At 41.5% G+C, this 17,274-nt stretch overlaps 1 protein-coding gene across 1 annotated transcript in view; it reads left to right on the top strand.

Annotated features, from left to right (window-relative positions):
• The window catches only part of LOC137437024 (complement C3), a 228,461-nt gene that overhangs the window by 91,051 nt on the left and 120,136 nt on the right, over positions 1 to 17,274 (top strand). The window contains exons 17-21 of the mRNA XM_068131331.2: positions 3,868 to 3,972; positions 6,182 to 6,274; positions 9,551 to 9,644; positions 13,679 to 13,773; positions 13,980 to 14,119. Coding sequence (XP_067987432.2) covers positions 3,868 to 3,972; positions 6,182 to 6,274; positions 9,551 to 9,644; positions 13,679 to 13,773; positions 13,980 to 14,119 — 527 coding nt within the window. The remainder of the gene's footprint in view (positions 1 to 3,867; positions 3,973 to 6,181; positions 6,275 to 9,550; positions 9,645 to 13,678; positions 13,774 to 13,979; positions 14,120 to 17,274) is intronic.

Below are 17,274 nucleotides of genomic sequence, written 5' to 3' on the forward strand. Positions count from 1 at the left end.
ACAAAAGCTGCAAGGCCTGAGATAATAATTTTGTATTTGATTTGTATTTGTTTTGCAATTTCATATTTGTCATGTCTTTAACCAATATTTTCTGTTTATCAATTCTATCTATTGGTCTATCAAAAAGCCTGGTGTGGGCTTAATGGTTAATGTGGCTGGCTTAAGATCTGAGGGTCTTGAGTTCAAGCTCCTGTCATACCATTGAATTAATACTAGGTGGGTCGACTCAGCCTGTCGTCCTTCTGATATCAGCAAAATGAGTACCAGCTGGTATGTAGCTGGTACTCATTTTGGTTGTATATAAATTACAATACAACAGATTATTTGTGAGAGTATGAGATGTAACTTTCAGATCCACGTTTTACATTTTAAACTCCATGGCATGTGTCAATTAAGGGGCTGCCGGCTGTGTAAATCCCTTATCTTATCGAATTGTCTTGTGAATCTTTGAATAGACGAGGTGATGCATTCCATTCCGTCATATGGAGATCGGACATCACCCATGATAGGCCGAAGGAATGGAGGGGTTATAATTGTTGGACAGATATTGCGTAATTATGTCGATCATATCCAGATGCCGTGCGCTGTAAGAGCCCGGGTAGCGACGGCCATGATCACGTGTCAAGTTATTTAACTTCCTTGTCCCTCTCTCTTTTACGTTTGATGTCTTCGATTGGAATCACTACTGTCCTATAATTTCACCCTCTTTATAATGTGTGTGGTCATCCGAGGATAATTGTAATCCGTGATCTTCCAGTTACAAATGACTTGTTTTGTAAACATAAATATACAGGAGGGAAATAAAATTCCATTCAAGTAAGAAAAATTACTTATTTGCTTTGAAAACTTTATTTTTCTATCTTACTACACTTTGTCATATCACGTGACTCAATTTTGTGATGTCGCGCGTCTAATTTGCATATTAATTATGAACTTAAAAGCAATGTATTAAATTTCCTAGTTTTCCTCGTAATGTTTCTTTCAATGCATTATTCAAGTTAGTTCAGATTTGGAGTATATATGTATTTTTCATGAACTAACCAACATGTATCGAAGTACCATGTTAAAAAATACATTCAACATTTTGTAAAATCATCTTTACCTCAGTAAAAAAAAATCATAAAGTTAGGTACTGGATCTCATTAATATAATAGTTCAGGACATTTGATACACTGAAACGATGAACTGTGCCAAATTTGAAGTATACTGCTCTTCTACTTCAAATATTATGATGAGAAATCCATAAGAATATAGATTCTGGAATAAACATGTTTAAAATTTCCCTCACGATTTATGAGTGCAGAATCACATGTACTTCCAAAATAAATATGTTAATAATGATTTTGTTAACTCAACTGGACTATGTCCAGCTGAATTTTTGTCGACACCCAGTGTCCGTCGTCCGTCGTCCGTCTGTCGTCTGTCTGTCGTCTGTAAACAATTCGACGTCTACGCTCTAAAAGTCACAAATATTGATTAAATTTGATGAAACTTGTTATGCAGCTTCTTTAAGACATAAACTAGTTTGGGATTGCATTTGGGCGCTGCACGCCCCAAAATGGGCGCGGCAGGGCGGCCATATTGAAAAATCTATTTTTGTCATATATTTTAGTACATATAAACTATATCGTTTGTGGTTCTATTATGCATATTCTAACCATATTGATATAGACCAGTTGAGTTCAGGTTCCCTGGAACCTCTAGTTTATACACAATTTGGTGTTGCACTGTGTACAATTTCCCCATAGACATAGCACATGTGTACTGTATGCATTGGTGGTGTGAGCTTTGCACATGCTATAAATATCCCAAAGGTCAGTGTTGGAATGCTCCAATTGCACGTAGAGGTGTCAGCTTCAGATTGAGAGAAAAAAAATGAACTTTTTGCTCAAAATGGTGTAAAAATGGCAACTTTTTTAGCATTGCACACCATTGCCATGGTAACCAAATAAATCCAAATGTTGAATTATGTTAAACCGCATGTGTTAAAATTATGTTAAAATGCTGAATATTCAATTTTTTACAACTTTAACATGGTTTTTTCTTTTTTTCCATTGAATTCTAATTCGACACTGAAGGGTAATTTATTACTGAATTTGAAATCTCATTTTTTTGTTATTGCTAATTAACTTGTAACCTAATTTTTTTTTCTCTTTCATGGTAGAGTTTACTTAGCGTGGCCCAGCCTGCACATGATACACCATGATGTATGACCCATGACGTATGACGTATATTGAGAACAGACGTGTGAGGGGGAAAAAAGCGAAGAAGGCGTTAGCACTTGAGAGTTCTGGACACTGGCCAAAAGGGTAAGCGTGGTGAGAGGCCTCAGGGAGTGTGTTGGGCTGGCAGGATGGCCTCGAAGTATGCACACTCTCCTCTAAGCTGTCTCTCTTGGGTTCAAATCCCGACCCAGCTACATCCAAACTGCCATCCCGTTGTTTCAGAGTCTGGGTGATTCATCAATGTGTGCCTTGCCTCAGATGAACGTTAAACTAGGTGTACCATCTGCCAGCATTAGTTGGTGGATATTAACGTTCCCCCAATGTCCTTTAAGCCTGGTGTTGGCTTAGCGGTTAGGGTTCTGGCTTGGGATCCTAGGATCCTGGGTTAGAATCCCAGTCGCTTGCTGAATTAACACCAGGGGGGTTGACTCAGCCTGTCATCCTTCCGAGGTCGGCAAATTGAGTACCAGCTCACTGGTAATTCCCTGCATGTCGTAAGAGGCGACTAACAGGGTTGGCGGCAGGAAGGGCATCCGGCCATAAAACATTGCTTCAAAAAGGGGATCACGGTGCCCAAAAAAAGGCCAACCCCTGCCCTGCGGGGAAAAATGGCTTCTAAAGGTGGTTTCCCCAATGTCCTTTGGAAAGAGTAGATGACCTTCGCTCTGCTGCTGAGCCTGTTGGGGATGCTTCGGGCTCTTTTTATATATGGCCCACCGAATTGAAATTCCTCACTATGCCAGTGCCTGTGGGGTGTTAGTATTGACTCTTGGCCCTGGGTTCCACAAACCCTAACTATGCCACTGCCCACATGTATGCCACTCTGGGTAATCTGGATTCAAGTGATCAATGATGGTTATTGAAACGTCTATCATGATTTATGTTAGGGTTGTACACTACAGTATAAAATGAATTAATTAGTGGCTATCTATTTATTATGTATGCAGATCTGGTGACGTTTTGCTTCCATACCTTTATAGTGATTCTAAAGTTAACTTAAACCGCCAGGAAGTATATGAGAGTACAACTGCAGTTCTATCTCCACCAATTTTGCCTAAGTTTTGCTTCAAGGCCCTCACCGACGTTTAAAAGTTTAATTGTTATTCAAATGCTTGTGATTATGTTTTAACCGCATTAGATAATCACCCTTCTGCAATTGGCGATTAACTTTGAACAGGTGATCATCGCATGATTAGCAATTCTACACATGTCTAACTCTTAACGCTTTTTGTAAATTGGTCCTAAATGACTTAACAGGCGTTTTTCTCAACGTTGTAGTACTCTGCTAATATTAGTGAAGAGGGAGGAAATCAAATACTGGAATTACAATCACTAAATATGTGATTTCCGGTCCACTTCTATGCTGTGCGGAGTGTAACATGTAACATAATGATCGTTGGTGGCGAATGTCAGTTGATGAGTGATGCTGAGTATCATGTTACTTTTGCTGCTCCAATGACAGACAATAATGGGCCCTTCCCCAAGTGCTTGACCACATGCATGGAATAGATTGAAGCAGAGACTTCCCTTCTTGTTGAGCGTCGGCACCTCCACTCTCTATTACTAACCTTGTTTAGCAAGTTTTTTGAGTGAAGATTTGAGCCAAACACTACTCAGTGTTTTCATTTATTTATTTATACAGCTAAAACATACCCAGCTGAACTGCAGATATGTTGCCGAGATGCTGCAATCGAGAGCCCGCTGGGATTTACTTGTGAAGAAAGAGCAAAGCATATCGACAGTGAAGGTGAGGATCCTTAATTGTTTATGGTTACTGCTAATTGCTCTTATCCCCTCCTTTCCCAACCCAGGCTAACGAGTTTGAGCAATGCAGATAAAATATATAAAGCTCTCTTTGCCTGAACTCTGTGACCCAGATGCATTTGTGAGATAGTGTCATGTGAGCAATTAAAACTTGGTGCACCACCTTGCTTATCACGATTGAGGGAGTGAAAACAATTTGTCTGGCATTATTATTGAAGTCCCCCTGCATGTGAGGGCAAGAAATTAGAATTTGAGCAATAGTCTACCCTTTGCGAAAAGCGCCGTTAGATCTTTAACATGCCCCAGATAAGACAACCAAAGAGAACAGCTGGATTAACATCCCCTCCGAAGGACAGTGTAGTCATTGTTGCAACACAGTGCCTGGAAAATAGAAGGAAGAGTAAGGAATCGTTGCCAAATTATGACAACACAAAGTGTAATGAATGGTTAGTCTTGCTGGTGAAGGGTAGTGTCGATCTGCATTGGCAGACAGGTACAACAATGGATGACATTGACAGGACGTTGATTGAGGTATGACAACCACTCAGGGAAACAAGGAGGAGCTGACGGTTTCAGGAGTTAACCCTTCATCGGAGTAAAAAGAGCTCTTCAGCAGATGCAGATGAAATACTCATTTCATAATGAACCAATATTACTAAACTTCCTGCTACACTGACACACTTCTCCACCTCGATATGGTGTCACAACTTACATGGATTTTTAAAAGAGCTATTTTCCTCTGATGAAGGTTTAACACCCAAAACGTCAGCTTTTATTATTTCCCATCAATATAACAATTTGCAACAAATTATGCGCTAAGGAAGACACATTTAGATCAGGAAGTGATGTTGAGTACACAAAAGCCAAGTACAAGCTTTGCAAGGCCATAAGAGATGCCAAAGGTGACAACTGGGAAAAACTGGAGGAGAACATCGTGAGTGTGAATACTAAGGAACCCTGGTCAGGTCTCCACAACATCTCCAATGGATGATGACGATACATTGCCTGACAAACTGAATCATTTTTGCAGCCAATTCTTTATCTCGGTGAGCGCAGCGCCAACCACAGATGAAGTATCCCCTCAAGCTTTTGCGATATCTGAAAATGACACTCACCAATTTATTTTTGAAAAAGTCCATAATGATCCATGTGTCAAGTGTTAAATCATCCAGATAAATGCATGCCCTACCTATGCTAGGTTACATTTATTAGATTTTAGTTCTGCTTTTAATACCATTTCAACTCACAAACTTCAACTCACAAACATCAGGTGGGAGATAAACACCTATGACGGTGTGAAAAAGGCTCAGCAATGGTTGTTCTTTCTTCGAAGGTTGAAAAGTTTCGGTGTCGACCGTCCTGTGTTGATCAAGTTTTATCGGGCAGTGATAGAGAGTGTCCTGACACTGTCTTTCACTGTTGGGTATGGCAGCTCAATGCAGGATGACGGATCCCAACTCAATAGGATAGTAAAGACTGCTCCTAAAATTATTGGGTACAATATGCCTTCCATTGAGGAAGGGTACAATATCAATTGGGTACAATATCAATTGGGTACAATATCAATTGGGTACAATATCAATTGGGTACAATATCAATTGGGTACAATATCAATTGGGTACAATATCAATTGGGTACAATATCAATGACTCGACGTCTACAGTTTTTGTATAAGCATCTAAAGAATGGATATGGATATTTTCATCCATACCACTGATTTCATCACCAAAATCTTCTCTTTGGGTACTCCCTACACTCATCACAATGAATCTATTTCCGATTCAGTCATTTTAAAGAAATGCATTGTCAAAGTACTTCTCATTGTAGGCGCATCACATATATATCTATGACAATAAACTCATTATTATTATTATTAGTAGTAATTATAAAAACATAACCTCAGTCCACCTTCAGTGAGGTGACATAAGTGATGACTGAATATTTATTTTGAAGTTTTTTGCTTCAAAGATGCATTATGATTATTAATATCCAACATACGAGCATTTCACCAAATTCTATCTACCTGTGTAATGTCAACACCAAATTCAACAACTCATAAATGTTATAAATAATCAAAATTCTGCAGAAATGTACAGTTATAAATATAGACATTCCCAGGTATAATGTTTGCTCTTTCTTTCAAATAACTTGTCAGTTCAGGTAATTGTCGTGTTTGTTTGACCGTTTTGCAGATGAGCGATGCCGGAATGTATTCTTGGAGTGCTGCAAGCATGTTGCGGAAGAGATACTGATAGCTGAAGAAGATGAGGAAGATTTTGGGCGAAGTGAGTTGTTTTGAATGTAATTATTATTCCAAATCACTGTTGCACAGTTATGATGAATCTACATGGAGTTAAGGGCACGTCAAGTTCCTTGTTGTGCCTTTCTATCAGTCTATATCTACCTAAAGTTTAAATATCACTTTGTTACGTTTTTGCTCCACTCTTTATCATCATCCTTTTCTCTTTCTCATGTCCTCCTTCCATCTCCTCATTCTCTTCCTTCATTTCATTTGTATTCATTTGTATTTTCTCATATTTTCCTTTCTCAATATTTATATTTCTCAATATTCAAATATTGAATTTTGAATTCATTTCAAATTGAATTTTCATAAATAATTTTCAATTATTGAATTTCATTTCAATATTGAATCTCAATATTCAATATTCAAATGTTTCTCATATTTGTATTTTCATTTCATTCTCTTCCTTCATTTCTTCCTGATTTGTACCATCCTTTTTTCTTTTTTTTGTATACATGGTTGAGAATCATGGGAGGAAGAGTACACTGAAAGGATCAGGATGCAACAGGATAATAGGAATAGCAGAGAGAGGAAACACCAACAGCAGAGTTGAAGGCCAAGATTCTCTTTCCATCCGAGGGAAGGCCGTGCAGGCCTTGAACAATACGAAATGAAGAAAGGAATTGCACAAACAATGAAGGAATTAACATGAAATGTTCCACCTGGAGTCCTAGATGAAGACACAACAAGTAGAGCTACATTAAAAGTACACCACCCCATGCCAAATAAATAAATAACATATTCTCCAGTGTGCAGTATTGCCGGGGCACCTTATAATTAATTAATCAAAAAAATTTAACATTTAATCAATTAATTGATTAATCAATAAATCAAAAATATCCTTTATAGCCAAATCCCTTGGTCACTGTCATGTCCAAGTATCAGCTTCCCAGTTCAAAAGGTGCCTGAGAATATTGCCCAGATGAGAAAGAAAATAAATAAGTACTTAATAAATCGATAATAAGTAAATAATTAATTGATTCATCAAAAACTAAAAAATACAGTTTTGCCAAAGCAGGTGCTCACTATTGTGGCCAAATTTCAGCTTACTAGCTTAAAGGATGGCTGAGACATCGCCCGGACAAACAAACAAGAAAACAAACGGAGTGAAACTGAGTTTTATGTCGCCCCGCCGTTACGGCGTTGGTGTTCAATTCTTGTGAACCCGCTTGTGGCTATACAGTCCGAGTGCCGATTTGCATCGGCGTCCACAAGTTGTCCAAATCCATTTAGAGTCAGCAGGCACCGATTGCCACTCGCGTTCCTTACGCTTTCTGCGGGCTTCTTTGGCGGCATCTATACGACCTTTTTCTGCGGAGTCGCATCGTATATGGATCAAGCTACGCCATTTCGGTCGATCACTGGACAGAGCTTGTAAATTGTCGAGGTGGATGTCACATTCTTTCAAATGTGCATGCAGTGTATCCTTGAAACGCAGTTTGGGCCGGCCCACTGATCTCTCTCCTTCGTGCAGTTCTCCCATAAAAATAAAACGTGGGATCCTGTCTGCGTCCATCCTCAACATATGACCGACCCAATGGAGCTGGGCCTTTTGCAGGGTGCATGTGATGGATTGCATTTCAGCTCGCTCGAGTACTTGGCGACACAGTCGGAGGCATATTGGCGACACAGTCGCATTGTTCTAGTTTATTATCACATTAGGCCTTCCCAAATCAATTGTGTTGAAATGTCGCGAGGAAATGAAAGAACAGATCATGTGACAATGAAAAAGCACAACCCCCCCCCCCCCCCCTAACTGTGAGATAAAATATGAAAGCGCAGGAAAAAGGGTGTGGGGAAAGTGGAACATAAAATCCATCTTTTTCCATACATAATGTGGAGTTTGCCACTCATCCAACACATTATATGACTAGGCTACTCGTACTGCATGGGAAGACTTACCTCAAGTACAAATGGTGTTTTCTCCACTTTGTTCTTAAAGGGACGCAGTCGTGAAATTTTTGAAGAGATATATTTTAGAGGTTGATAGCCCTGGCCCATTAGTACAAAAACAATTTTTTGGGGGATAAACCGGACTAATACAAAAATAAGCACACAACTCATTGACAGACGTGTACGTCTGCGTTTCATCAGAATCATCACAAGTTATTCTAGCGTTCAAGATTCCAATGTGTCAAGCTTTTAAGTGTTCCATTTAAGACATGGGGCGAGAGTTACGTGTTGATTTGAAGCCAGGCCCAAGCCAGACCCATGTGAGCCAAGCTCAGAGCAAGTCTCAAGTAGTTATCTATATTACTAGAATATCAGCAGAGCCTATACCTATTGCTTCGTTCACTGACCAATTCGTCGTCCTTTTTGCGAAAAATTGCTATATTGGTTCACTGCATCTGTATCGAGTCGGTAAGCCATCAATAATGAGTCCATAGAACACTCTAACTCGACCGGCATATGGGAATATATCTTCAGTTTATTGAAGTGCCCTCAGGTCTATAATTGGTCGGTGGCTCATTATGGCTTCCTTTGCAATATGCCCCGAGAGCAGTTTGCATTCTCATAAGGTAGCCGATCAATCTCGCAGGAGAGAGTTTGAGATCCCTCACATTTTAGATGATGTGCTGTTACCTTTGTGAACCCTGCACCTTGCAGTCTTCCATAATGTTTTTGTTGTGCACAAACTGGCCTGCAGCACTGCGACAGTCAACAGATCCTGCAGGGGCGGCCTGTGAACGTGCTGCTATGGCTTACCTTAGCTTACAGATTCATAAGGAAGGGATGAAAGTGTGGGAGCATCGAGGCCAGAAGTGAGGCAATAGCAAAGACCACTCCGCCTGTCAGCGGTGGGTGAGAAGCATTATTTGGGACTTAACCACCTTGTAAGATATGCCAATAACATGGAGTGCCATGGATTTGATTGCCTCCAGCAATGCGAGATAGCCAGCAACTGCACCTGCTCAGGGTGGGGCCCATACTCCTTGATACTCAGATATAGTTCTGATTCAGAATTGACTGAGCTTTGCTGAAAATATCGAGGCATTGCAGCTTCAGCTCTTCCAGGATTTGCTGGGGAAATAGCTTGGGGGCTTAAAAGCCAATCATTGCAGAGGATGTGAGAGCATGGGATTTTCCTTCATTTAAAGTTAACTTCGATATTGGGGTTGAATTGACTTAAAATTTGAGATTGAGATTAACTTTACAATACTTGTCATAATAAAACATAAATACACTGCCATCTGAAGTAGTTTCAATTGAACTTGCATTGCCAATGCTTTTATGGCTGGTTAAATATGTCTTTCCACAGGCCAGGCAGAAGACTCAATGATTCAAGAATCGAAGGTCGTTATACGCTCATATTTTCCTGAGAGCTTCATGTGGGAGGTCATTGACTTGAGCAGGTGAACACTTTTTATCAACACTGAATGTGCCTGCCCATCACTTCGCTGACTGGAAGAATCAAAAGACAGAATGATGCACCTCACAAAATGTACATATTGCATACCCAGCTAACACAACACTGGAGGGCCAACGTTGACATTTAATCAATTGGTCGCAAGCGCATTGTTGACGTCGGGATGACCATGCCTATTGGTTGTAAACGAGACGTCTATTTTCCAACGTTCGCCCAAAGTTGTGCATTGGTTGTGAAGGCGAATCCAAACCGAACTAGATGGTATTCATAGAATATCTATCTGTTAATCTTAATGAGGATGTAAAATTAAGTGAAACATGTGAGAAAAGGATATTTTATTACACAGTTATTAGCGCTGAGGAAGCGCCTCTAGCGAATGACTTCCAGCCAGTGTAACGCGAATTCCTGTCACAGGAATTCTGAGATCATATAAGTGTGACGTGGCAGTTCCTGATTGGTTCGTGTTGGGGAACCCCTTCTCGCTGCCGACGTGACGTAAATTCGCGCACGCGCACTGGTGAAGCGCGAGATTCGGCCCAAGGTTCTTATTATTATTATTATTATTATTATTTTTGTATACAAGATCGAGGCTCGAACCATGATCGAGGCTCGAAATTCCATGCCCGAACCTCAGCGCAATCCAAGAGGATTCACTTGTTGTTGTTGCTGCTGTTGTGTTGGCTGTGGTTGTGGTTGTTTGTGTGCTGCTTTTACATATGTATATTGTATATGTATATGTACAGTCACGTGAAAAAGTAATTACACCCCATGTAAAGTTTTGACTTTTTCACCATATTTCAACGTACAGCTATTTGATCTTCATTTCAACAATATTGATAGATAAAGGTGATATAATATAACAAATATCATGAAACATTTACATTTTGTAGTCCATTGTATAATTTAAATAAACATAAATGCAAATTTCACATGTGGAAAAAGGAAGTACACCCCTACATTTATCACTACTTCAAATACCTAAAATTAGAATCAGGTGCACCAGCTCAGGTGCAAATGATTAGAACATCGTTAAAGAGGATCTTGGAGGAACCTGTCTTATTTAAACCTCAGACATTTCGTTTTGTTTGCTCTTTGTTGTTGAAGTGTGCGGCATCACCAAGCCTAGATCAAAAGAGCTGCTCTGAGGCCTTCAGAAAGAAGGTTATAGATGCCTACGAGTCTGGGAAGGGATTTAAAAAGATCTCCAAACAATTTGAAATCAATCATTCAACTGTCCAGAAGATCATCTACAAGTGGAGAAGATTCCAAACAACTGCCAACTTGTTCAGGCCAGGCCGCCCCAGCAAGTTCAGCCCGAGAGCAGACCGCAAGATGCTGAAAGAAGTCTCTAAGAACCCCAGAATGTCATCACGGGACCTACAGGTAGCTCTTGCCACTGTTGATGTCAAAGTGCACGAGTCTACCATTAGAAAGAGGCTGCACAAATTTGATCTACATGGGAGGTGTGCCAGGAGGAAACCTTTGCTGTCCAGAAAGAACATCAGGGCAAGACTCAAGTTTGCCAATGAACACCGAGGCAAAGACCAGCACTACTGGAACAATGTGCTCTGGACAGATGAGTCAAAAGTAGAGCTATTTGGCCACAGTACCAGAAGACATGTTTGGCGAAAACCAAAGACAGCATTTGACCACAAGAACCTGATACCAACTGTAAAGTATGGTTGTGGAAATATTATGGTTTGGGGCAGCTTTGCTGCATCAGGGCCTGGGCAGGGCCTCTTTTGGGTTTCATGGTGTTTTGGGTCTTCAGGGCCATTTGGGTCTTCAGGGTCTTTTGGATCCTCTGGGCCTTTAAGGGTATTTTGGGTCTTTGAAGTGTTTTGGGTCTTCAAGGTCTTTTGTGCCTTCAGAGGCTTTTTGGTCTTAAGGGTCTTCGGTGTCTTTTGGGTCTTCGGCATCTTAAGGTTATTTTGGTTCTTCTTAGTCTTTAAGGGTCTTTTTGGGTCTTCGGGGTATTTTGGGTCTTCAGGGTATTTTTTGGTCTTTGGGTTCTTTTTGGTCTTCGGGGTCTTTTGGGTCTTTTTGGTCTTCAGGGTCTTTTGGGTCTTCGGGGTCTTTTTGGTCTTCGGGGTCTTTTTGGTCTTCATGGTATTTTGGGTCTTCGGGGTCTTTTTGGTCTTCGGGGTGTTTTGGTTTTTCGGGGTGTTTTGGGTCATCGGGGTGTTTTGGGTCTTCGGGGTATTTTTGGTCTTCGGGGTCTTTTGGGTCTTCGGGGTCTTTTGGGTCTTCGGGGTCTTTTTGGTCTTCGGGGTCTTTTTGGTCTTCGGGGTCTTTTTGGTCTTTGGGGTGTTTTGGGTCTTCGGGATGTTTTGGGTCTTCGGGGTGTTTTGGGTCTTCGGGGTGTTTTGGGTCTTCGGGGTGTTTTGGGTCTTCGGGGTGTTTTGGGTCTTCGGGGTGTTTTGGGTCTTCGGGGTGTTTTGGGTCTTTGGGGGTCTTCAGGGTATTTTGGGTCTTCAGGGGTCTTGGTGGTCTGAAGGGTCTTGGGGGAATTAAAGGGTCATCAAAGGTCTGAGTGGTCTCAGCAGTCTTAACGCAATTAAGAGGGTTAATTAAGAGGGTGGTAATTTTATTTGAAGAAGAAGAAGACGTTTTAGTTGCATATAAACATGCAAAGCGACATCCATAACCATATACGACATACATAACCATATATGTTTGCTCTATTATAATGAGTTATATTGTTATGTTTGTGGGGTAGTGATATGTAGAGTCAGGTAGATTTGTATTGGTAGGTGCTTTATTTCTTATTTCTTCAAATACATTTATTTCTTCATGCAGATTTATGAATCAAATTGGCGCCCCTTTATATTAACTTTTCTAAGCATTACTTGCTTTTCTAGAGATGTGATTGGGTCTGTTATTTATATATTAAGTGGTATCGGCATTGCACGTGGAACATGCCTATGAGCCTCGGTGGTGCGCTTTTCTGCCTATGCTGTTGCTGATGGCTCGCCAATAAATGATGAAACCGGTCCGGCTGAAGGAGGTAGGAGGTGGGGTGGGGGTGTAACATTGGGATTCTCAATTATGTGCTACTTGTGAATGTGTGCCACTGTGGAGGAACCCATAGTCAGGTTCACTATGTTAACAAATATAATTTCGTTCAAAATTTTGGTAGATTAGCAAAACTATACATTTTTGGAATATTCAGAGCATGAGGAATCCAAAAATTAATGTTTACATTTGCGTAGACACCTTTGCGAAAATGACACTCAGGACAGTGATGAAGATAGTCAGGTTCACTATGTTAACAAATATAATTTCTTTCAAAATTTTGGGATTAGCAAACCTGTACATTTTTGGAATCTTCAGAGCATGGAGAATCTGAAAATCAATGTTGGCATTTGCACAGACACCTGCATGGCCGCCATTTTGGATTTTGAAAATGGCCGCCATAAAATACATATTTTGCGTGATCTCGGCTTCTAGTCAACCTAGAGACTTAATTAAATATGCGAATCCTATGTTTTCTGGGTCAAGGAATCCAATAAAGGCCTCAAAATAGTGCTCAGGATTGTAGAAAAGCAACAAACAAAGGTAATTGCAAACCATTGTCTTTATATTTGTGATATAACTGTATTACATAATACATGATATTGCAAGTCCTTTGAAGTTATAGGTTGTTATAGGAAGTTATAGGTAGTATCAGATTGAACTATAAGTCCTATACACAGGATCTATGAGGTCTATACCGTTCAGGAATATGCTTTTACAGATCTTCATCACTGTCCTGAGTGTCATTTTCGCAAAGGTGTCTACGCAAATGTAAACATTAATTTTTGGATTCCTCATGCTCTGAATATTCCAAAAATGTATAGTTTTGCTAATCTACCAAAATTTTGAACGAAAAAACATAGTGAACCTGACTACCAGGTAGGGTTTGAAATATTGAAAGGCTTACCTTGTGTAGCTTTTCATGGCTGCGTTATGCAATTTTCTTCGGCTAGAAGAGCATGGGAGGAGTCAATATATATATTCTTCTCCCTCTCTTCCCCTCAGGAAAGCCGTGAAGGGCAAAACTATAATAACAAAAAAAATGCCTGATTCGATAACAACTTGGGACATTCAGGCAGTTGAAGTCTCTCAATCTAAAGGTAAGCAATTGCAAAGATCAGGTATTTGTGATTTTATCCTATCAGTGCAGTAGCTTTGAGCTCTAATCTTGTCTTGTATCCAAATTCTTCAGCAAACATCCAATTTGTCTGCTTCACATGTTGTTTTAAATTAATTTGCTGTCAAATAAAAGTGTGGATTACAAAGAGTTTTGGTGAAACAAGTGTGAATGTAAATGCCTCTGCAGGACTTTGTGTGGGGCCTTCGCTGGAGCTGACTGTTTTTAAGCAATTTTTCCTCAAGGTACACACACCGTATGCATTGAAGCAATATGAACAAGTGGAGCTTAGAGTTGTCATCTACAACTATGGGAACCGACATGTGAAGGTGAGCCCAATATTATGTACAACCATGGATGCATGAGAACTTTGTTCTGTTCTTCCTGGGATTCTCATTTTACTCCAACAACAACAACAACAACAACATGCATTTTAAGGCCATTTTCCCTGCGAGAACGGGGGTTAGCCTTGCGGTCCCCATGACAATCTTCTCCATTTTGTCCTATTTTCTGCATCTCTCCTTGTTAACCCCCTTGCCCGCATTTCTTCTTCTACCATCTTTAGCCAAGTCTTTCTCGGTCTTCCCCGTCCGCTACTTCCTTCTACATTCATTTCCATCACTCTTCTCAACCAGTCCCTTTCATCCTTCCTCAACACATGACCAAACCATCTCAACCTGTTCCTCTTCACAGCATCAATCACAGGCTCTATTCCCATCATCGTTCGCAATTCATCATTTGTCTTCCTCTCTCTCAACGATACTCCACACATACACCGAACCATTCGCATTTCCACCCTTTCCAGCCTTCATTGCTGCTCTACGTTCATTACCCATGTCTCACTCCCAAAAATCATAACACTTCTCACACATGCAGCATACACCTTTCCCTTCAGCTTCAACGACACTCCCCCTCCTCATCAGCACGCCACTCAGTTCCCGAAACTTCTTCCATGCACATCTCACTCCAGCAACCGTTGCCGAGTCTGATCCACCTTCTCCAATCAGCATGTCTCCGAGGTAGCAAAATGTTTTCACACCTTCCAGCTTCACGCCGTCTCCAAGATCCAACTCAACATTTCCTCCATCTGCAGCTCCCTCTGTGCACACCTCACATTTGAATGTAGCTGCCACACTGGTTAATGACCCTCTCAGACCACCACATTTTTGATGAACCCACTCAGCGCACATTGTACATTGAATGGAGTTGACTCCGACACCCTTCCTGCACACAGCACATGGCCACTTCCCAGTTCTTTCCACCTCACCACATGCTTTACCACTTGCCATCACCTTCGTCTTTCCGATATTCACCTTCAGACCTTTTGTCTCCATACATTGTTTCCACTTGTTCATCTTTTCCTTCAGTCCATCCATACTTTCCGCAATCAACACCAGATCATCTGCATACAACAACTCCCACGGTAAACCCTCCTTTACATTCTGAGCCAGCACCTCCATCACAGCTACAAATAGTAGTGGACTTAGTACCAACCCCTGATGCACTCCCACCTTCACCTCAAACTCACCACTGTTCCCGTCCTTCGTCCTTACAGCTGTGTGCGCTCTTTTGTACATTGCCATCACTACTCCGATCAACCATTCCTCCACTCCTAACTTACTCAATGCCCATGTCAATACTTCGCGTGGAACCCTATTGAATGCTTTCTCCAGATCAACAAACCCAAGAAACAACTTCTTCCTCTTCTCCATGTACTTCTCCTGCAACTGCCTCACAATAAAGAGCGCGTCTGTCGTTCCTCTTCCTGGCATAAATCCAAACTGCATTTCGTCGATCTTCACCTTCTTCCTGTCCTCCTCTCCAACACCCTTTCCAATACCTTCATTCCATGCTCCAATAACTTTATCGCTCGGTACGAGCCACACTCCAAAGGGTCATCTTTCCCCTTGTATAGAGGGACGAGGGTACTCAGTTCCCAATCCACTGGAATGCGGCCTTCTTTCACCACCAAATTACATATCTCTGTCATTCTCTTCACACCCCAACTTCCTGCTGCCTTCAACATATCTCCCACAACTCCCGTCGGCCCTCCCGCTTTTCTACTCTTCATTGCTTTTATCGCTTCCTCAACTTCCTTCTCAGTTATCTTCTCTGCCGGTCCTAAAACTGGGTTACTCTCTATGTTGCCATCCCATTCATTCTCTGTATTCAATAGCATTTCCATATATCTTTTCCATCTTCCTTTAATTCCATCTGGGTCCACAACGATTTGTCCCACTTCATCCTTCAAGCAACTCACCCCCATCACATCACAACTCTCTTTCGCTATCTGCTTTGCAATCCTGAATACCGCTCTCTGACCCTCTTCCAAATCCAAGCGTTCTCCGAACATTTTCCTACATGCCTCCTGCGCCTTTGCTACCTCTTTCTTTGCAGCCAAGAAGGCTGCCTTATAACTTTCATGCTCTGCTTTTTCTGCTCCCGTTCCCTTCGCCTTCTGCCACTCCTTGAAATTCTTCCTCTTCTCGTCAATCCTCTTTCCAACTTCATCATCCCACCACCATGTTTCCGAGTGCTTCGGTGGTCCTTTTGTCCATCCACATACCTCACCAACGGCTCCCAACAGACTATCTTTCATTGACATCCAACCACTTTCAAGCTCAACCACATCATCCTCTACCCTACTCAGCCTCTCTTTTAATGCCTCCCTTACTGTCACCTCTTTCAACCTCCACACCTTCATTCTCGGTTGGTACTTCACCCGCCGAGCTCTCCTTGCACCTTTCACCCTTATGTCGCAGACAACCAAGTGGTGCTGTGAAACAGCCTCCTCCCCCGGGATCACCTTTGTGTCCCGGAGGTGCCCCCTATCTCGCCTACGCACCATCAGGTAGTCAACGGTTGTCATCGACCCACCTGACGTGTATGTAACAAGCTTATTATCCTCTTTCTGGAACTGAGTATTACATACCAACAAATCAGCTCCATCAGCAAACTCCAAAATCCTTTCACCTTCTCCATTTCTCACACCATATCCGTAACCCCCATGAACTCCCTCAAAACCATCCATACTCCTTCCCACATGTCCATTTAGGTCTCCTCCTACCACAACAACTTCCTCATCTTTCACGTTTTCCATCAGCTTCTCTATCGCACACCAGAACTTGTCCTTCTCTTCATCGCTCCGACCAACCTGCGGAGCATATCCCGAGATGACGTTCACCAAGAGCTTTCCAATCATCATTTTCACCATCATCAACCTATCACTCACTCTCGTCACACTCATCACACTGTCTACAAACTCCTCAGAAAACAGGACACCAACACCATTCACGCCCTCCGGGCACCCTTGCCACACAAACTTGTATTTCTGTCCCTGCCTAGTGCCTACCCTTCACCATTCTCACACCACTTCCCTTCCATCTCGTCTCCTGCACACAACATATGTCCACTCTTCTTCTGACCAATACTTCCACCACTTCTCCTGATCTCCCTGTCATTGTCCCTACATTCCATGTCCCAA

Source organism: Myxine glutinosa, chromosome 11 (genome assembly GCF_964187855.1).
Source record: "Myxine glutinosa chromosome 11, kmMyxGlut1.1, whole genome shotgun sequence".
NCBI classification, from domain to species: Eukaryota; Metazoa; Chordata; class Myxini; order Myxiniformes; family Myxinidae; genus Myxine; species Myxine glutinosa.